General features: G+C 47.2%; 5 protein-coding genes across 5 annotated transcripts; 4 read left to right on the forward strand and 1 right to left on the reverse strand.

Annotated features, from left to right (window-relative positions):
• Positions 1–3,659: 3,659 nt before the first annotated feature.
• tpcG (oxidoreductase tpcG) lies at positions 3,660–4,535 on the forward strand (the record flags this gene model as incomplete). Its single annotated transcript, XM_057192996.1, has 1 exon — positions 3,660–4,535. The coding sequence occupies one exon, from the start codon at positions 3,660–3,662 to the stop codon at positions 4,533–4,535; it is 876 nt and encodes a 291-aa protein (XP_057057949.1).
• A 2,263-nt stretch (positions 4,536–6,798) lies between these two features.
• Positions 6,799–8,259, forward strand: N7474_001582 (questin oxidase family protein; the record flags this gene model as incomplete). Its single annotated transcript, XM_057192997.1, has 4 exons — positions 6,799–7,005; positions 7,064–7,218; positions 7,268–7,395; positions 7,454–8,259. 4 exons carry the CDS (start codon positions 6,799–6,801, stop codon positions 8,257–8,259), a joined length of 1,296 nt encoding a protein of 431 aa, XP_057057950.1.
• Positions 8,260–9,554: 1,295 nt separating this feature from the next.
• Positions 9,555–10,556, forward strand: N7474_001583 (cytochrome b5 reductase family protein; the record flags this gene model as incomplete). Its single annotated transcript, XM_057192998.1, has 3 exons — positions 9,555–9,810; positions 9,871–9,948; positions 10,009–10,556. The coding sequence occupies 3 exons, from the start codon at positions 9,555–9,557 to the stop codon at positions 10,554–10,556; spliced, it is 882 nt and encodes a 293-aa protein (XP_057057951.1).
• A 1,491-nt stretch (positions 10,557–12,047) lies between these two features.
• Positions 12,048–14,568, reverse strand: N7474_001584 (putative C6 transcription factor; the record flags this gene model as incomplete). The annotated part of the gene is made up of 4 exons (XM_057192999.1): positions 12,048–13,313; positions 13,396–13,878; positions 13,952–14,152; positions 14,413–14,568. 4 exons carry the CDS (start codon positions 14,566–14,568, stop codon positions 12,048–12,050), a joined length of 2,106 nt encoding a protein of 701 aa, XP_057057952.1.
• A 1,565-nt stretch (positions 14,569–16,133) lies between these two features.
• N7474_001585 (uncharacterized protein) lies at positions 16,134–16,891 on the forward strand (the record flags this gene model as incomplete). Its single annotated transcript, XM_057193000.1, has 3 exons — positions 16,134–16,283; positions 16,317–16,418; positions 16,691–16,891. Coding segments are annotated over 3 exons (453 nt in total), but the record flags the coding sequence as incomplete, so codon positions are not given.
• Positions 16,892–17,139: the final 248 nt, after the last annotated feature.

The raw sequence follows: 17,139 nt of genomic DNA on the forward strand, positions 1-17,139 counted from the left end.
GTAGGATTATAAGTACACTATTCTTCATTCCTACTTCAGTCCCCACTTTTATTTGTAGGGGACAGACGCCATCGATGAATCATTGCTATGTTTGCAGACTCTGTCCCCACAGACTCGATACTGTATCCACCGTGGATCAGGTGTGCTGGAGAACTCCAAATTCCGGCAAAAGACGCCAATAGAGAAGAATGTGCGGGGCACCCTACTGTTAATTAGCTTCGAGAAGCATGGACACGAACACTTTTTGGGATGATGAGCGCCTGGACCTCTCGTCTTAGAAAGTTACCCACCAAGTAACTGACGCCTTGTATAAATTACATTTATTACGGACCCTTTCATAGAAGGGATAGAACGTGCCCGGGTATGTCCCGTTGAGAGGAGAAAGGGAGGAGCCGGAGATTAGCTGGGGAAAGTTCGTGACGTGCGCAGCACACCGCCTCCAGCCCCACTTGCCGCGCTTCTCAAGTTGGATGGCATCGGGATTTTGGAGGGACAAGACATATCATTCTGGTTTTGTATTTTAACGAGGCCATCTTTTGGTTACCTACCTTTTCTTCTCAGCTCGATGATCCCAAACCGTGTACAGTGTCTCCTCCCAGTCCATTGCGCGAATGGAAAGACAACAAATCCAAAGCCATGCCTGGTCGTGGAAGGACTGCGAGAGGCCTGGGCTCAGGACCTGATTGTTGAATGCTTGAGTCAGCACCGAGGGGCCCGACAGGATGATGAGCTCAGGGACTGGTATGGTGAGCACATGACATCTCCACAATGTTATTTTTGAAACCTTACCTGGAACTATTTGTCAAATACAGTAGTTACATTAAAACGAGCATCTCGTCTACTTTCCGGCCTGAAACCCCCAAGATCCTTTTTCTGTCCATTCATGCAACTGCCAAGCCACCAACTCTTGTCAAAGAAACCTTCTCCATTCCGATTGGCTCCTATTTTATCGATTTTATCCTGGTGCCACTCAATATAGGCATGCATGCATAGATATCGCTGAACAAAAAGTTACCATAAAGGCTTTTTCCAGCACTGGTTCCCATGCCTTACTCGGAACTTGTGGAAACAAAAGGATCTTTTTTCCGGCTGGCTTCGGGATGTGTTAAGCAAAACCTCCACTCGTTAACTAGTTAACTAGTCTGAATACAGGCCGTAAGCGGTGGTCCCGCAAGTAAGTGGTCCCGCAAAGTAGCCCCCAAGCCCCGTCTTCTGGACCTTCGACTCATTCTCTAATTGCTTCTCTTCCTCGAAAAAGTCAACCCCTTGCAACGCCCAAGGTACATCAACTCTATCCATTTTCCTTTTGCAGTAAATATCTATTAAAGACTAAAAGCTCCAACTCACAGCTTTGAGATAGCGCTTTCAATGGCTTTGAGCACTATCCCTGCCTCTCCTAACTTTCCATACGAGGCCTTCGGCTAAGCTCAGCCTTATTTCTCTCTGGCTCCTTATTCTGTTTATCCTACGTCACACTGCGGCCCTACGCACAGTTCCAAGCAAAGATTATATTCGGTCTTTCCCACCCATCTCTCATTACGGCGTCCGATTTGTCCAGATCATAGCACTGGCCTCTGGATCCTCGTTATTTTACAGTGGTTATTGCTTTAAAACGAGGCCGATTATACCAACCCAGTCTCCTTGTGCTGGGGCTGTTTCCATTCTCTGCTATGGTCATTGCACGGATACAAAAGGTTCTAGAAGCTTACGGCTGTCAGAATCACGAAGTCTACTATGAACAAGATGCAGAGATGCAAGCCAATAATCTATCAAGGAAGTGGATGTGGTTCAACTATGTGAGGTGCATGTTCCCGCTGTTCGGGTACTCAGGGCACTTTGGGATTATTCGTCTGCATAATGAATAAGGGAGCGAGGTCGAGGGATGGGGAAGTTTCTCGACAAAAGCATCCTGCCTCGGAGAAAGGAATTCTGCTGCAAATACATACGTTGTCCCTTTCATGGTCTGGTTACGTTGCCTACCCCACTTCATAGGTTAACTATATGGACTATGTGGATCATATTGTGTGCTTGAAAGCATAAAAAGTAATTTTCTATCATGGCTATTGATCACTCATCTATTGTTGAATTTGATCGTGTAAAATATGACATTTAAATTGGTGTTTTTAAGACAGCCGCTTGCTTGCTGATTACGTTAGGTACAGTATGATCTTACGAAGTCCTCCGAATCACAATCACAGTTCATCTTTAGATCCAGACTTGCATCCATCTGGCACATGTGTGGTGAGTTCGAGAGCCTAGGATGACCCATCAAGCTTAGCGCAATTCATTTTACTTGCGATGTAGATGGATTGTGTACTTTCCAATTATTCCGCTAGATGACTTAATCAACATCGTGGAAGCCTAGAGCTTTAGGCTTCATTACGGCCCAAAAATCGAGAATATATATCTGTCACTGGGCCTTCTCTCTCAGGAGAAGACTTTCGTTACAAGAAACATAGGGTGCATATATTAGAGAGGTTTTCAAATTTAGCGTTTGCACTATGGACATGCAGAGAAAATAAAAAGAGACCCGCAAGTTGATAAGGCCTTAAATCTCAAAATAAGAGCAGCCCCGATAAGTGGGAAAAGCACGAGTAGTTTAGCAGTCCCCACCAACCGCAGAGCCTGTTGCACATGAGCGTCTCCTAATACCTTCTTATGACCTTTGGTTTTTTTTTTCCTCTATAGCCGCGAAGAGGGCTTTATTTGAACTCTCTAGGAAGATAATCGTATAGGGAATAATTGCAATGCATACACCGTTGCTACAAGATACACATTATCACCCGTCCGGTGCGTTAACCATGCGAAGCACGCTGCAAAAACTAAGACTAACGGTGTTTTCAGTCGACGAGACTTCGTGTACACAACTGATCTTGCTCTAGGAGCAAGAGTCGGTGATGCTAATAAGGCATGTTCCGTAGCGTCAATGCCCCCGAAGGGGAACGTGAACATAGAACCTTATAGCGTGTTAACTCACGGAGTTGAAGCGGTCGTAGACAATGTTACTAGATACCTAGATTGATGTTGTGATCCCAGATGCTTGGACTGCAGAAATGTAATCGCTCATTGTAAAAGACTAATAATCGAGCTTTTGGTAATTTTTGACTTCATTAGATGTAGGAACAAGTGCACTCTATCAATACACAGACTCTGGGAATAGATCTTTGGACTGAGCTATCCGGGACTTAGCCATCATACTGGACAAAAATTTTCTTTCCTTACAAGTGAAAATGATTGATGTCAACGGTAAAGAAGGTACTATACTCAATTCTCGGTGATGTCGGGACTGTCGGACTCTGTCGGCTTTTGTAGACATCCCCAAACCCCGCAAACGGGTCGGAGGTTTGGACCATCAACCCTAACCCGCAATAACCCGTTTTGGCATGACATTTCAGACTTTTCCCAAATAGGACGGATAAAACTATGATTTATTAGTCATGTTATTAAGAGACAGCGAAAGGACTTGTGTCAAACCGCAAAGGTGAGCGAAAGTACATGATTCTCCACAAAATTATGGCCAGGAAACATTCTCCGCATTTTCCCCGTCGCCCTGATATAATTGCTCACCCAACTAAGGTTTTAGTTTGCTTCTGATTTACAATCAGCTGTCCGTCACTCGATTCTTGCACTCAACATTTGCCAGCGTGTCGACAGTCCAGATGTCGACAGTCAGCCTTTCAACCTCCCGACATCGCTTTGCGTTATTAGGTGCAACGGGCCATACCGGTCGACTGATTCTAAAGAAGCTTCTCCAGCAGACAAGCATTCCAGACATTGAAGTTCAGGTCTACGTTCGTTCTCGGCAAAAGCTAGAATCTTTGGTGCCATCTATATCTTCCGACAACCGAGTGTCGATTTTCGAAGGTCATCTCGAGGATGAAGGTTTGATCCGCAATTGTGTTTCAGGGGTGGACACAATCTTCTGCACCATTGGCGAAAACGAAAACATCCCAGGAGTGACTGTATTGCAAGACACCGCTCAAGCTATCCTCACCGCGCTGTCATCGCTTCAAAAGCAATCGATACTGCGATGGACCCGACCACGTTTAATTATGTTGTCTTCCGCCACATGGAATGCACGATTTGCAGCTACTCGGCCGATAGTGCTAGACTGGATGATTCGAAACGCTTTCGCACACCCATATCATGATTTGGTTGAGGCGCAGAAAATGCTCTTGGACGCCTCACCTCTTCTACGTGTCCTCCTCGTCCAGCCAAATGCATTGGTTAGGGAACCAGCATCTGGTTGTGTCATTAGCACTGAATTTGCCGCTGTCGCCGTCTCCTATGAGGATTTGGCAGAAGGGTTCGTGCAGATTTCGACCAATTCCGAATTTGATGGCATCCCTGCTGTTGGGGTGTCCAGCGCCCGAGCGGAAAATTATCTACTATACATTCCGTTTGTCCTGGGAAAGGTCTTGCGAGGCTTGCTCTTTAAATTCGTTCCCGGATATTGGCAGGCGGAATACGCCGTCTCTCGATATCTTGCTAGCTGGACACGAAAAATCCAAGAAGTATTCACTACTCTAGACTAGATTAACATTGACTTGAATTCTATTGCTTTAGTTTCCGTTTTTAGACTGACCTGACAGGAAGGATGGAGAGAAAACATCCGCAGAATGCTTTAATGTTGACGATTGACACGAGTGCATTCCAGGATGCAAAATCCCAAATTCCGACGATGCCGACGACCAGTGATCCAAAGGCCCTCGAATCCTCAACAAATTATGCTAGTCAGCCGCCACAGCGGGACCTCATTGTCTTATGGGCATGGTGGGAACTGAAACAAAAAGACTTGTATTTAGATATTGTAATCCAGCACAGTATTTAACAAGGAAAAGCCTGAATAAATACAGTCAGTCTCCACAAGTATTTACACCCTTCTTCTTCCGAGTGCTTCCGCTCCCTTTCTTTTCTGCAGTGCTAAACTTCATATTCCCAGTTCTACTATTAAACGCTCAGTAGTTAGTATACTATCCATCGTAATTAAATGACATCAGGTACCCTGGTCGGTGGTTTAAATACATACTCGTTGAATGCCACTGTGTTTCTTTGCTCTCGTAATTTAAGAAAGCGCCGCATAAATTACAGTTTGATTACAGGAGCCGGAGTGTGGTGGTCCGCAAGCATCCGCCACCAGGGTTTCATGGGTTCTGATAAATAATCGGGCTGCTGTTCTTATGTCTCGAGCGATCACTTTGCCCACCTCCACTTGGACTTGTCACAATGCCTGAGATCAATCTTCTAGTTCAGACAGCCGGAACTATATCCTCCCTGTGTGTGTCAGGTACGCCATTATCAAGGCCATCTTGATTAACAATGTGCCCATACTTAATACTGTATTGACTGACACTGCCTTTCTTCAAAGGTGTTATATTTACGTTTTCGTTCGGCGGTGTTAACACTGCACGACTCGCAGTACCAACGTCGCCTACACTAGCTAGCCAACAGTGGCTGAATGTGTACCGGAGATGCCACAAACTTGGCACCCCGATGGTGGTATTTGCAGGGGGATGTTTTGCATGGCTGAAGTATCAGACAAACAATAATGCCTATGTTGCTGCCGCTACCTCATGCATGAGCATTGTCCCCTACACAATCCTTTTACTAAGCGGCCCTGAAAAGGTGCTTTTTTCTGCTGCTGAAGGCAAACTCAAAGGAGAATATGCTACCAAGCATGCTGAAGTTCACCGGGCTCTTCGACAGTGGGAAATTCGAAATTTGCTTAGATTTATGTTTCCCTTGGTAGGGGGCGTCCTTGTTCTGACTGCAAACTTCAAATGACTATAATCGTCTGGTTGGCAATTCAAGTTTCCATTCACATCTAATGTTCTTTTGTCCTCGCTTCCACTTACACATCCTTTTGAATTCAAACGCAAGTAAATAGACCGATTCTATCTAATTTGTCGTTGCTTCTACTAATTGCTAATATCGGAAATTATATAGGCAAAATCGGCACTATTCTCACATTCGGATGCGTCTCATCGGTGAGTATAGTTGGCTGAACCCGGAGCACTGAAATGAACGAGGGCAAGGCTTGACACATCCCCTCAGCATTTACTAGACCTCCATACGACCGAGAAGAAGTATTCGTATATCTAGTGCAACAATGGTGGCCATGAAGCGTTTCATGAAATAGACAAAACTAATATCATCCGCGGAGGCATTCACCGAAGGGCCTCATCCTGGAGAGATTGTAGAGCCTTCTAGGTCTAACAAGCAAATTCTGAAGCAAACAAGCCCCTGGCATTTCTCATTCTCCACCAGTGTGTAAATGACTGTATAAGCCCCCGAGACACGTGTTACGTGAACCCCGTCGTACTGAATGCTTCTTTTGGAAAACAGCTACCCAGTGATATTAAGTTCTGGAAGGGCGAGGATTCCCTAGCTTCTTTCAAGATCGGAAATTAATGCGAGCCTCTAGCTTGCGTATTCCGCACACGAGAAGGGTTCCATGATCAATCGGCAAGTATGGCACCGGGGATTACCAATTGCCTTTGGTCCGTGTGTAGACTATTGGCCCATCGGACAACAAAGAGCCGCAAAAGCCGAAACTTTTAAATCCCAACGTCGACCGGGCTCCGAATTAGAGGGACCCAAAATATCTTGGTCCCGCTGAGCTGGAAAACGAAACCCCGCAAAACCCGTTCACCGGAATTTGACTAGATGGTCACCATTCTTCTAATCCGATTTAAAACGTGGAGGATTGGATTAAATAATGATTACGGTACAGCGGTAGCCTATTTCCAGTAACCAATATCGGGTCCTATCTATTGAACATTAGCCAACCTCAGAGCAATGTCTACGAAGACAATGAATTCAACGTCAGCGGCACGGCTGCCGCCACCTTCGCAGCAGCAGGATTTGAAGTGCACGCCCGTGTTTGATGCAACTGAGATCACAGATGATCGCAGACAGGCCCTACAGCAACTGCTAAGCAAGGGTCATATTACTGTGGCACCACTTCGTGAGCCCAAATTGATCCTCCACAGCCATCTTCCTCACGTATGTAGCACATGTGTACAATTCTCCCAAATCGAACCCGACATCTCATGATATACAGCTTCTAGGGTCAGCATATATTCTTGGCGCTAGCAGAAAGCAATTGGAAGAACTATACGAGCATGAGATCACCAGCCTGGTGCACGTAGATGACACTTTCATCCGAGGTCATAATATCTCAACAAAGGACTGGAGAAATTTCCTCGGCGAGAAATCGTTTGTCACCTGCAGTCGACATAGTGAATTGCCAGCTAATTAACATTAGTTACACGGTTGCGTACGTGGACTTTTTTGACGATGAAGTCAAACGGAACAATGGGGACTGGAAGATTGTTTTGCAGCAATACCTCTTCTCGGGGCCTGAGCCTCTCATCAACGGTTTCATTGGAGGCCGTACGTTCCATTCTTGTGTACACGAGGCCAAGTGAGCTAATTCGAAGAATATGAACAGTTGGCCATCCCTTCATTCACCTCGCCTACGCATGGGAGTTACAGAACCCAGCTGTGGCGACGGAGGCACTGAGCTTAGGATGTACCGAATATATTTCGCTCCACAGTCTCCTCGACCAAGCTCCGCCAGATAATTCTACGTACAAGACAACCGATCTCGGAGAGATCATTAGCCGCATCAAGGCTGATGATCGCCTGGACAATCTGTTTACGTACCCTGGGATCACCAATATTGGAATTTTGCTCGGCAAGCGTTACGATGTTCTTCTGGAACACTGGAACGCGTGGCAAGTGACTAACCCCCTAGAGCAGTTGGAGAAATGCTGCGACCTATCATTACTACTAGGAATCGGCACTGGAGATCCAGTGCATCAGTATGATTTCTACCTGATTCATACAATGACGGTCGCTCAAGCCATCCGAGTCTTGTGGCATATGATTCCTAAAGAGCGACATGCCTCTATTCTGAAGCAGTACGCTCTCTTCCTGCTTTTAGTCTACATTTGCCAGATCAAACCAGATTTCCCCGACGATATCATTGAACGGGTTAGTTCAGTTGATCTGAGGGGTCGTGATTGGACCTGGGTCATGGAGAGGGCCCTGAGCCACCCCTGGGCTAAGGATTCACACTTTTTCAAGGTTGTGCGCGCCCCAATGGCTTTTGAAGATACATTTGGCAAGAAAGACGACTTTTACTTGAAAGCCTCGGTGAAGTACCTAGCTGAATTTGATGGTTGGGAAGGGTTTGGAGAGGGCGTTGAAGGATTCCTACCTAACCGCGACGGGTTTCGCCCCGACAATAGTTAAGAGGAGCTTTATATTTTCAGCTTCTAAGGATAACTGAAGGAGTGGGGAAAAGACCAGGAATATCCTGCATGCAACGGTTGAGAATGAAAAAAAAAAAAAAAAAAAAAAAGAAAAAGAAAAAAAATGGAAAATGGAAAATGAGATGTTAACCGGCCCTTTCAGTGCTTGTGGAACGTAGTTTAGAGCTGAACACTAACTACTTCAATGATAATTTGAAATCCATCGTAAGGCCGATTTCTTGGCGCTATCCCATAGCATAGTAGTCACAAGAAGGAACTCTAAGCGCCCCCCCCCCCCCCCCTTCTCCCCCGGGGGAAGCTCGCTCCGTTATCATCCAGGGCCTTAGCAACCAGCTTCTGTGACGATTTTACCATCATAAAGGATAATTTTTCTTGGCTCGGATCTTCAGAATACGAGGTTTTACCAATCCGCATCTGTATCATCTTTCAGGTAGGCCTATCGAGCTTCCTGTGCCGCCGCACCGATGGGTCCAACCGTGCAAGTTGTCTGCCGGGAGCCAGGGGTATGTCCCATGTGTTCTGAACCAATATTCTATGCGGTGAGGCTATACAATTACCACTAAAACATCGTATTCACAGGCCACTAATCTTCACTGCACACACTCCGCCTATCCAGTTGAGCGAAACCGCATCCGAAAGACCATTTCTGGCCTCTAAGGCTGTCCGTTCCAGGCCGAGCTACTATACCGAAAGAAGCACATCGATGGCGGTGAGCCGAATGCTGTGACCGAATAGAATAGTGAAGCAATCGAACGTCTTATTATAATCGAATAACGAGTGTGTTGTATGTCGTAAAATCTAGACTACCCGAGTTCTGCCCTCTAACCATCTCCATGCCCTGTCTGTAAGGCCAAAACCTGTCACGTGGGCGCTGGGCGCCAGCAATAGTTAATAGGTTGCCTGAAGACGGTGGCAGTGTATTTTTCTTTTTCTTTTTTTTCCCCTTTGATGGAAAGCAATGGATACGCGGACCCTGCCTGTTCACTGATTTGATGATCAAACGGAAACAGTCGAGCTGTCGGAAATCGGCTCTTACGGATTCCGATTCGCGTTCGGATTGTCTCCACTAATAGGTTGGATCTTGGAACTGGCGGATTCTGTCGGCTTTTAGCCGCTTGCGAAAATACATTTTATTAAACTAGAACCTGGTGGCATCAGTAAAAGAAAATTCCTGCTGCTATGTCATTTGCTATACATATATTAATACATTTGATCTCTTGACCATTTTTGTTTTAAATATATGCACATTATCCGTATGGATTACATTGCCACATCATGTTTATCTCGCGATCACCCTTGCTGGGCCTAAAGTCAAGAACTGCTATGTTCTATGGGTTCACTGTTGCCGGGATGGGAGTTTACTACAGCACTCGTGCGGCCTATGCCGAGTCTGGCGAGCCTTCCAAAGTTTTCGGGGGCTTTGGCTTCACAACTTTGCGCGTGCAAGATGTCACGCAGTTGAACCACAACACCAAACGCCTGGTGTTTGAGTTCCCGGATCTAAATGCCCAAAGTGGACTAACCCTGACCTGTATGATTCTGACTGCTGTTGTGTGATTGCCATTGTTTGTTGACTTTAAGCCCCTTCCAGCCGCGCTGCTCACCATTTCCCGGCCCGAGGGCCGATGGCTGCCAGTGCTCCGGCCATATACTCCGATCAGCCGCCTCGGTATAATTCTAGACGCTCTATAATCCATCCGTGCGTGCCACTAACAACTTGTCATGATAGATCAGCGCGGTTGCATCGAGTTGATGGTAAAGCAGTACCCCCGCGGCAAAGCGAGCTCCCATTTGCATTCACTTGTACCGGGGGATAGCCTCACATTTGCCGCAACTCTGAAAGGCTTCCCCTGGAAACCTAATCAGTTTTCGCAAGTCTATCTCATCGCAGGCGGTGCTGGAATCACACCCATTTACCAACTTATCCAGGGTATCATGAACAACCCGGACGACAAGACCAAGGTGAAACTCGTCTTTGGCGTGAATACCGAGCAGGATCTTCTCCTCAGAGATGAGCTAGAGGAGTACAAAAAACGCTTCCCAGGCCGATTCGAGTATCTCTATACCGTCAGCCGTCCGACAGAGAAGGACTCTCCGTTGCGCAAAGGTTACATTACGGAAGAACTGTTGAGAGATGTTGTGAGTCAGTCAGACAAGACTACTAAGGTTTTCCTCTGCGGTCCTCCGGGATTGGAAGAGTCGTTGGTGGGATCAAGAAGGGCCGAGGGAATCCTAAGCCGCCTAGGGTTCACGAAGGATCAGATATATAGATTCTAGGTTCGCAAGTTCTGCTGTTAGAAAAAGAAATACTGGGATACACGGCGTTTACATGTTTGCCGATCATTAACTGGTTCTTTTACGAGCGGTATCTGTGGCCACATCTTGCTGCTGGTCCTCAGTCACTTGTATTTTCTTAAGTAAGATTATCTTTGGCAATCAATATGCCATCGCATAGTTTGATGCTTCAGCATAAAGATAAACCTTCTCCCTGGTATGGCCAAATGGATCAAGAAGGCCTCTTACGTAGCTCCGTCATGGAAGGACCCAAACCTGGTGATTATCATCATGTTTCCGGTTGAATTAGTCACGAGTTATATCTATGAAAAGTGATACAGGTTGTTGGTTCACTATCAGCAATGAATCCATTCTAGCTGCCATAAGCACCACTATAAATTGTATGTAACCCATTCCAGTGTCTGCTGAAAAGGCTGTTCTCCTGCAATCTATTATGAAGAAGACTCAAATCTGCGCGAACGGCAAAACCCTGAGACATCTCTGACGAATTGTTTCCAGAAACCTTACTTGAAACCTTCAAATCTAAATGTAGTTACTACTACCAAACTCCTGCTTGCCTGTACTGTAATGGCTGGCAGTAACAAATGAGTTATTGTTATAATACCGTAGTAATTCAGAATTCAGATAGATTCATGCAAACAGAAGGAAAAACAAGGTGGAAGTCCTGGCGATCTTGCCAGATTGCTCACCACCCCATCCCCATTGCACGCTGCCTTCGCCCACACTCGTGGTACATATAATACACAGTAAAGTTGCCTCTTGAAACAACACTAGGCTCCCTGTCAAAATCCCGGGTAGTTCCTGGCCTCTGCGTAAGTCAAATACAGTGTAGGGAAATAACTTGACCGATCCCGATGCTTGTCACAATATAACCATTCAACAACTGAGCGTGATGTGATTGTCCCCATCCGAGCGACAGGCACTGGACAACATTTAATAATAAAAGTTCGGTGGGACGCGATTCAGAACAAAAGCTGGAGGTTACGAAGCTCCGTTGCACAGAATCCTTACTTGAATATAGTAAAGTTGGAATCACAGTGAGCCAATCTCGCCACTAAAGTACAGTATGTCAGTCGCCCCAATAAATGTTATCGTGGGTAGTGGCCGTACTATCTTGAATTGATTCGGTTCAAATTCTCCATTTACCGTCCAGACTTCTTACCCAGAGCCACAATAATGGATTCGTGAGCGCTGTTTTGGCAGTTTCTTCTGGCCTCTTCCTATGAATGTGAATAGGAAGCTATCTGCTGGTCTTTGACAGGCGCTAGGGATGGAGAGTCTTTATAGTCCTGGTATGTCCTGGGCCAAATTGAAGGGGAAAAAAATAATATAAGAAGGGAATTGGAGGTACCTGACACATGGAGCGGCAGGCAGTCCCTGCCATCATGGTAGCAATTGGCTGGTTTTTGATGCGAAATGCAGACCTCACAGAATTGCAAAAGGCATACTCATATTCTGTATGAGCCAACCGTACTACCAATCAGCGCGTAAAAAAGGGTCACAGTTGCCATATACATCTCCAATGAAACTGTCGTAGTTATGCCATGAATCATTATCACCTGGGCCAGGTAGACTCGTAGCACTGAAGTCAATTGCATCCCAGCCATTTGAGTATGATTCCAGCATGTCGAGTGACAGAGAAGTTTGTGGAAGTGTGATGGCTGGGTTGACTGTGCTGCCAGCAGCCACCGTCGGCTCCAGACCCATCGCAATCGTTGTCGTAGTAGGTGTAGGATTCAACTGTTCGCGATCAGGCTGAGAAACCGATTGTTTGAGCGTAGAATTGATCGAGTCCACACGCGATGGAACCTGTGGAATTGCTTCGCCAGAAGACTGGCTGCCCAGCAATTCCCTCTTGCGGGCCTTCGCCTGGTTCATAAGCTTCTTCAGTGGTTTCCACAGCATCCCGTTCTTAGATTCTGCGATCACATAGCTGGACTGGTGGTAAACCTGTTCCACCACTGGCCAGTATTTTAACAACGTTTCCGGATCCTTGCAGACACACAGCTCGGCGAGGACGACGGCTAGTCCATGCCATGGAACCCACAGATAATCAAACCACATCCAAGATGCAGTGGCCGGGTCACTGTCTGACTCGTGCAATTTCTGCAAATTATCGGCTGCTAGCCGAAGAAGATCTTCCCCCGGAACGTGGGGAGGAATGAAATTCTGATGTCTTTGCAATGGTCGGAGGCAGAGTAGCTGCAAAACCCCGTTGATAGTGGCCGCCGTTCGTTTCGCATATAGCTGGAAGGGAAATAGGTCGGGTTTGCAACCGCTTAGAAGTGTGGATACCCTTTGTTGAAAATCTTTTAGAATCTGGTGCCGTAAGGCTATCGTTTTCTTGCCTGGCTCGATGAAGTCCCTAAATGCGAGCATGCGGGCGACAGATTGCGCGGCGGCAAGGATTAGCGGGTGAGTCATGTCGGTAAACGTGCCTTCAGGTGGCTCTTGGATGGGAGCTTCCATCCCGAAGTAGATTGCCTCGTCATTAATGTTCGCTGGTGGGTGTGAGTCCAACCATGCGGATTGCATCATTGGTTCAGATGCCCGGTCTAGAGATGCTGCGAGGTCTAGAAGACCGATAGCCTGCCAAAGACGCCGACGCATTTGTTGCTCGAAAACACTGATTTGGAACGGCGGCTCAGCCAAGTGGAGGCATAGAGCTTGACCTACTCGGAGACCCATGGCTAGCATAGTCCACACACGCCGGGTTTGGTCCTGAGAGCGGGCGGCAAGCTAGTAATGGTCAGCTCCCTTTCTCATCAAAGTTATGTAGCACGGGACAGTGGTCGACTCAGTGGATAGGTATAAAATTTACCATTGAGAGCACATACGCCTGCAAAACCGTCAAGTCATTCGTGGTCATAAAGTCTGACTTCAGTAGGGCAGCTTCAGTTCCCCTCTGCAAATTGGCCGATACGGACTTTTTGTCAAGACCAAATAGTGATCGGCACTGCGAGTCCTCGATCGTGCAAACAGCCGCATAGTAAACGGCAGACGCAAGGGTGGCGGGGGCCATGTGCCCGGCTTCATAATCAAGATACGGCTGGTCCTCGACCAAAAACGCCCGTAGCGAGGGTCGATGAAGAATCTTGAAGACCGGATCGACGTTGCGCAGGTATATTTCGCATAGGCTTCTACGTGTTTGCATCGAGATGCTCATCTCTGGAAAAGACTGAGGAAGATTGGGGGTATCCAGGCTCTCAGAGCCGATATAGGAAGTTGCAAAGGCAGATGAGTATCTGGCCCCCTGCCGCTCGTTCTCCACGCGGCTGTCCAGAACAAAACGCAATTCCGATGTCTATTGCATAATATTGGTCGATGTGTAAGAAAGGGCAAGGAGGAAAGACCACGAAACCAATAAAGTAACTTACCTGCTGCATGATGTCTTCCCAAAAGGAGCTAGCCAGGTACGTCGCTGCTGGACCAGCCCGATGCGGTGTGGTCATGTCCATCGTGGGCTGGGCATTCTGATCCCTCCAAGTTTTCTTCTTGGCCGTCTGGGTTTCGAAGGTCTGTTCGGTACGCTCGATGTCGGTGCCGGCACTATGCAGCGCCGACAGCGCTGCTTCCCCCTGAAGCACGAATATCTCGCTCAGCAGCGACTTGTTTTAAGAGGGTTTCAAGCTTTGCCACTCGACCTGCTAATTCTTTGTCCGTGTTGTCCGCTCGTCGCTCGGCAAGCTTCCTTGTGCGACCTCGCGGTAGACGAGCACGTTCGATAGGGACACACACAAAGCCGAGTCTCTGGCAGCTCGTGCAGGGGCTCAGCTTATCGCATCGCGCCTTGCGCTGGCGACATGCTTCACAGCTGAGCCTTACCAGCGGCGCGTACGATCGAGCAGGTGTTCGTTCGGACTGGGCCGCGTGAGCCGCCCGACCCTCCATCATCACCCTTGCACGTCGTGCGATGAGAAAGAGACAAAGCGGAGAGGAGCAGCGCCGGGGAGTCTATGGAGATAGTGATCCGAAGCACCCGAACAGCAAGCATTCCAGAGCGCCAATAGGAACCGGCTGTGGACTGCAAATCTGGGCCCACTTAAAACTTATTCGGTGTTAGCGGCTTCTGCCGGGTTTTGGCGGCTTTTGTTGAACGCTGTAGTAGGAAGTTGTCAGTGCAATTATCCACCTGGTAATTTACAATGTGATCCAGCTGCTGCATTCCTGGCGCTTACTCAGCTAACTGCCACTGTCTATTATGGAAACTGGCGCCCGATGTGGAATTTACACGTCCATTTTCCACTCCGACAATTCCCGCCTGTCTGCTCTATAAATACAGTCTGAATAGCATCGATTTCATCATTCTCCAATGAGACTACTAGGTAGGATTACTAGTGCATACGTCCATCAGACATCCTGACAGAAGTTAATTGGCCCCCAGCACATGACCTGGTTTCTACACTAGTACCACGTAGGAGACACGTCCTTCTAATGAAACCCAAAGCCTTTCGCGGTGACCTGTTACCGACATTTCGAAGTACACCTAGAAGGTGGCTTTATGATACTTACAAATTTCGGTAACTGGTACAGTATTTGTAAATAGACTTTGACACATCCCACGGAGCCTATAAGAGTTTAGTTCCAGTCCCAACACCCAGTGTCCAACAGGAGTCCCATGGCCCTCTTAGTCCCAAGTCCTGTCCGCGGTGCTCCTAAGGGAGTTGTGTGCAGGTCTTATAAATAACATTATCTACTCCACATCCCGCGAAAAGGTCCCGCAATATTATATTGGGGGCACTCGCGGGTTTACCCAATCAAGAAAGGCTATTAACTGTGGGCAACCCACCGCCGCCCCTTGGACCCGACCTTCTTTGCGGTCCTAATAATTTACGACAAGACGAAGGTGGTCGGGATGCCACCTGGGATACACGGCTTTAAGGAAAAAGCCTATTCTTTTGGAGACTAGATAACGGCGATCCGCTAGTAGTTAAAAGACCATACATATATCCTTCCCTTGCTGTGAGACGTAAGTACAGTCGATTGCGTTCTTATTTATCACCTATATCGGAACTTTTGATTAGTTAGGATGCCTTTTGGGATACTTGAATGCAGGAAGTTCGAAGTCGTGCCTGGTATAGGTATGCCAGAGTTCCTTTTTTGCAGTGACTCTTCTCCGTGGCGCTTCGAGGCTTTTCCTTGACGCAAGACGGCAACCTGCGGTACGGACAAGGCAGATATGCCGACATCATTCTGAGTCCTCAGCCTTCTGATGACCCTGCAGACCCCTTAAGTGTAACACAACCAAATTCATGATCAATTGAAAACCTGCTAATGACGATTACCTTAGTGGCCACAATGAAGGAAAGAACTCATTCTCGGCATAGTAAGCACCTCCGCCGCAGTTGCCGGTGGAATTGGTCCAATGCTTTTCGCTGGTTTCGTCGGAATATCTGGAGACGTTGGAGTTTCCGTAGTTTATGGGAAGCGGCCCCTTTATATTCTGGCTGTTCTTGCGCTTTTCTTCGGCTCAGACTGGGGCGGCCTGGCTCCGAGCTATGGCTCTTTTGCAGGTGGCCGTATACTATCTATTTATCGCGCAACTGATGGAGAACTTAGAAAGTCGTGGTTCTTTTGACCGACATATTCGGCATATTTACCAATTCCCTGGTCCTCGCCGACGGGTCCGCCTACAATTGTTACCTGACCGTAATCCCTGATCTGTTTCAAGACGACCAGATGAAGCTCTCCGACAGGCAAAATGGGAAGGTCAATCTCCCCTGATGGATCCGCACCCATCAGCCCGCCATAGTAGACCCAATCGTGGAGTCTACCATCCAGTACGTCCGCGATACATTTGGTGTGAAGAAGATCGGCGCTGTCGGCTACTGCTTCGGTGGCAAGGTACGTATTCCATCTGACGACTACCACTTCGAAGCTCGTGGAGCATAGAATGAAAAATTCTTACACCGGTCCCTTTTTTGTGTGTTTGCCGCTTCCCGAAGCCTGGACAGATTGATGTTGGTTACACCGCCCATTCATCATTCGTTACTCACGAGGAGCTCAGCTTTGATCAAAGCCTAACTCTCTATCTCCACTACCGGTGAGTCTGATTTGATCCCAACCCACTGGCCATGTGGAGGAGATAGTAATCTAATATTCTAAAAAAATTAGAGATCGACTCTATATTTACCACCAAACTCCTCCACGAATCGGAGGAGATTCTGGTCAAGATTGGTCAGGTCTGGCAGATCAACCTTTTCGGCAGCGTAAGCCATGGCTTTGCCGTCCGTGCCGATCTGAGCAACACGAAGCAGAAGTGGACCGAAAAGGGCGCCTCCTACCAGGCTGTCATATGGTTAGACCAGTACTTGTGAATACTTAGCTCAACAAGGAAATCATGAACGAGAAATTTTCTAAAAATACGATCCTGCAAAATCAAAAAAAAAAAAAAAAAAAAAAAAGAAAGGAAAAAAAGGACGCAAGTTACGAGGAATACAGAATCAAAGTTGTTCGGTACCATATTTTGGGTCAGTAAAGCTAAAACTCCTGACCCAGGCATACATCCGGGACCCAGACAAGGTGCGATAGACCACCGAACCAATACCAAACTCTTTTCCCTGCT

Source organism: Penicillium riverlandense, assembly GCF_028828495.1.
Source record: "Penicillium riverlandense strain IBT 135883 chromosome Unknown utg000001l_segment0_segment0, whole genome shotgun sequence".
In the NCBI taxonomy this organism is placed as follows: Eukaryota; Fungi; Ascomycota; class Eurotiomycetes; order Eurotiales; family Aspergillaceae; genus Penicillium; species Penicillium riverlandense.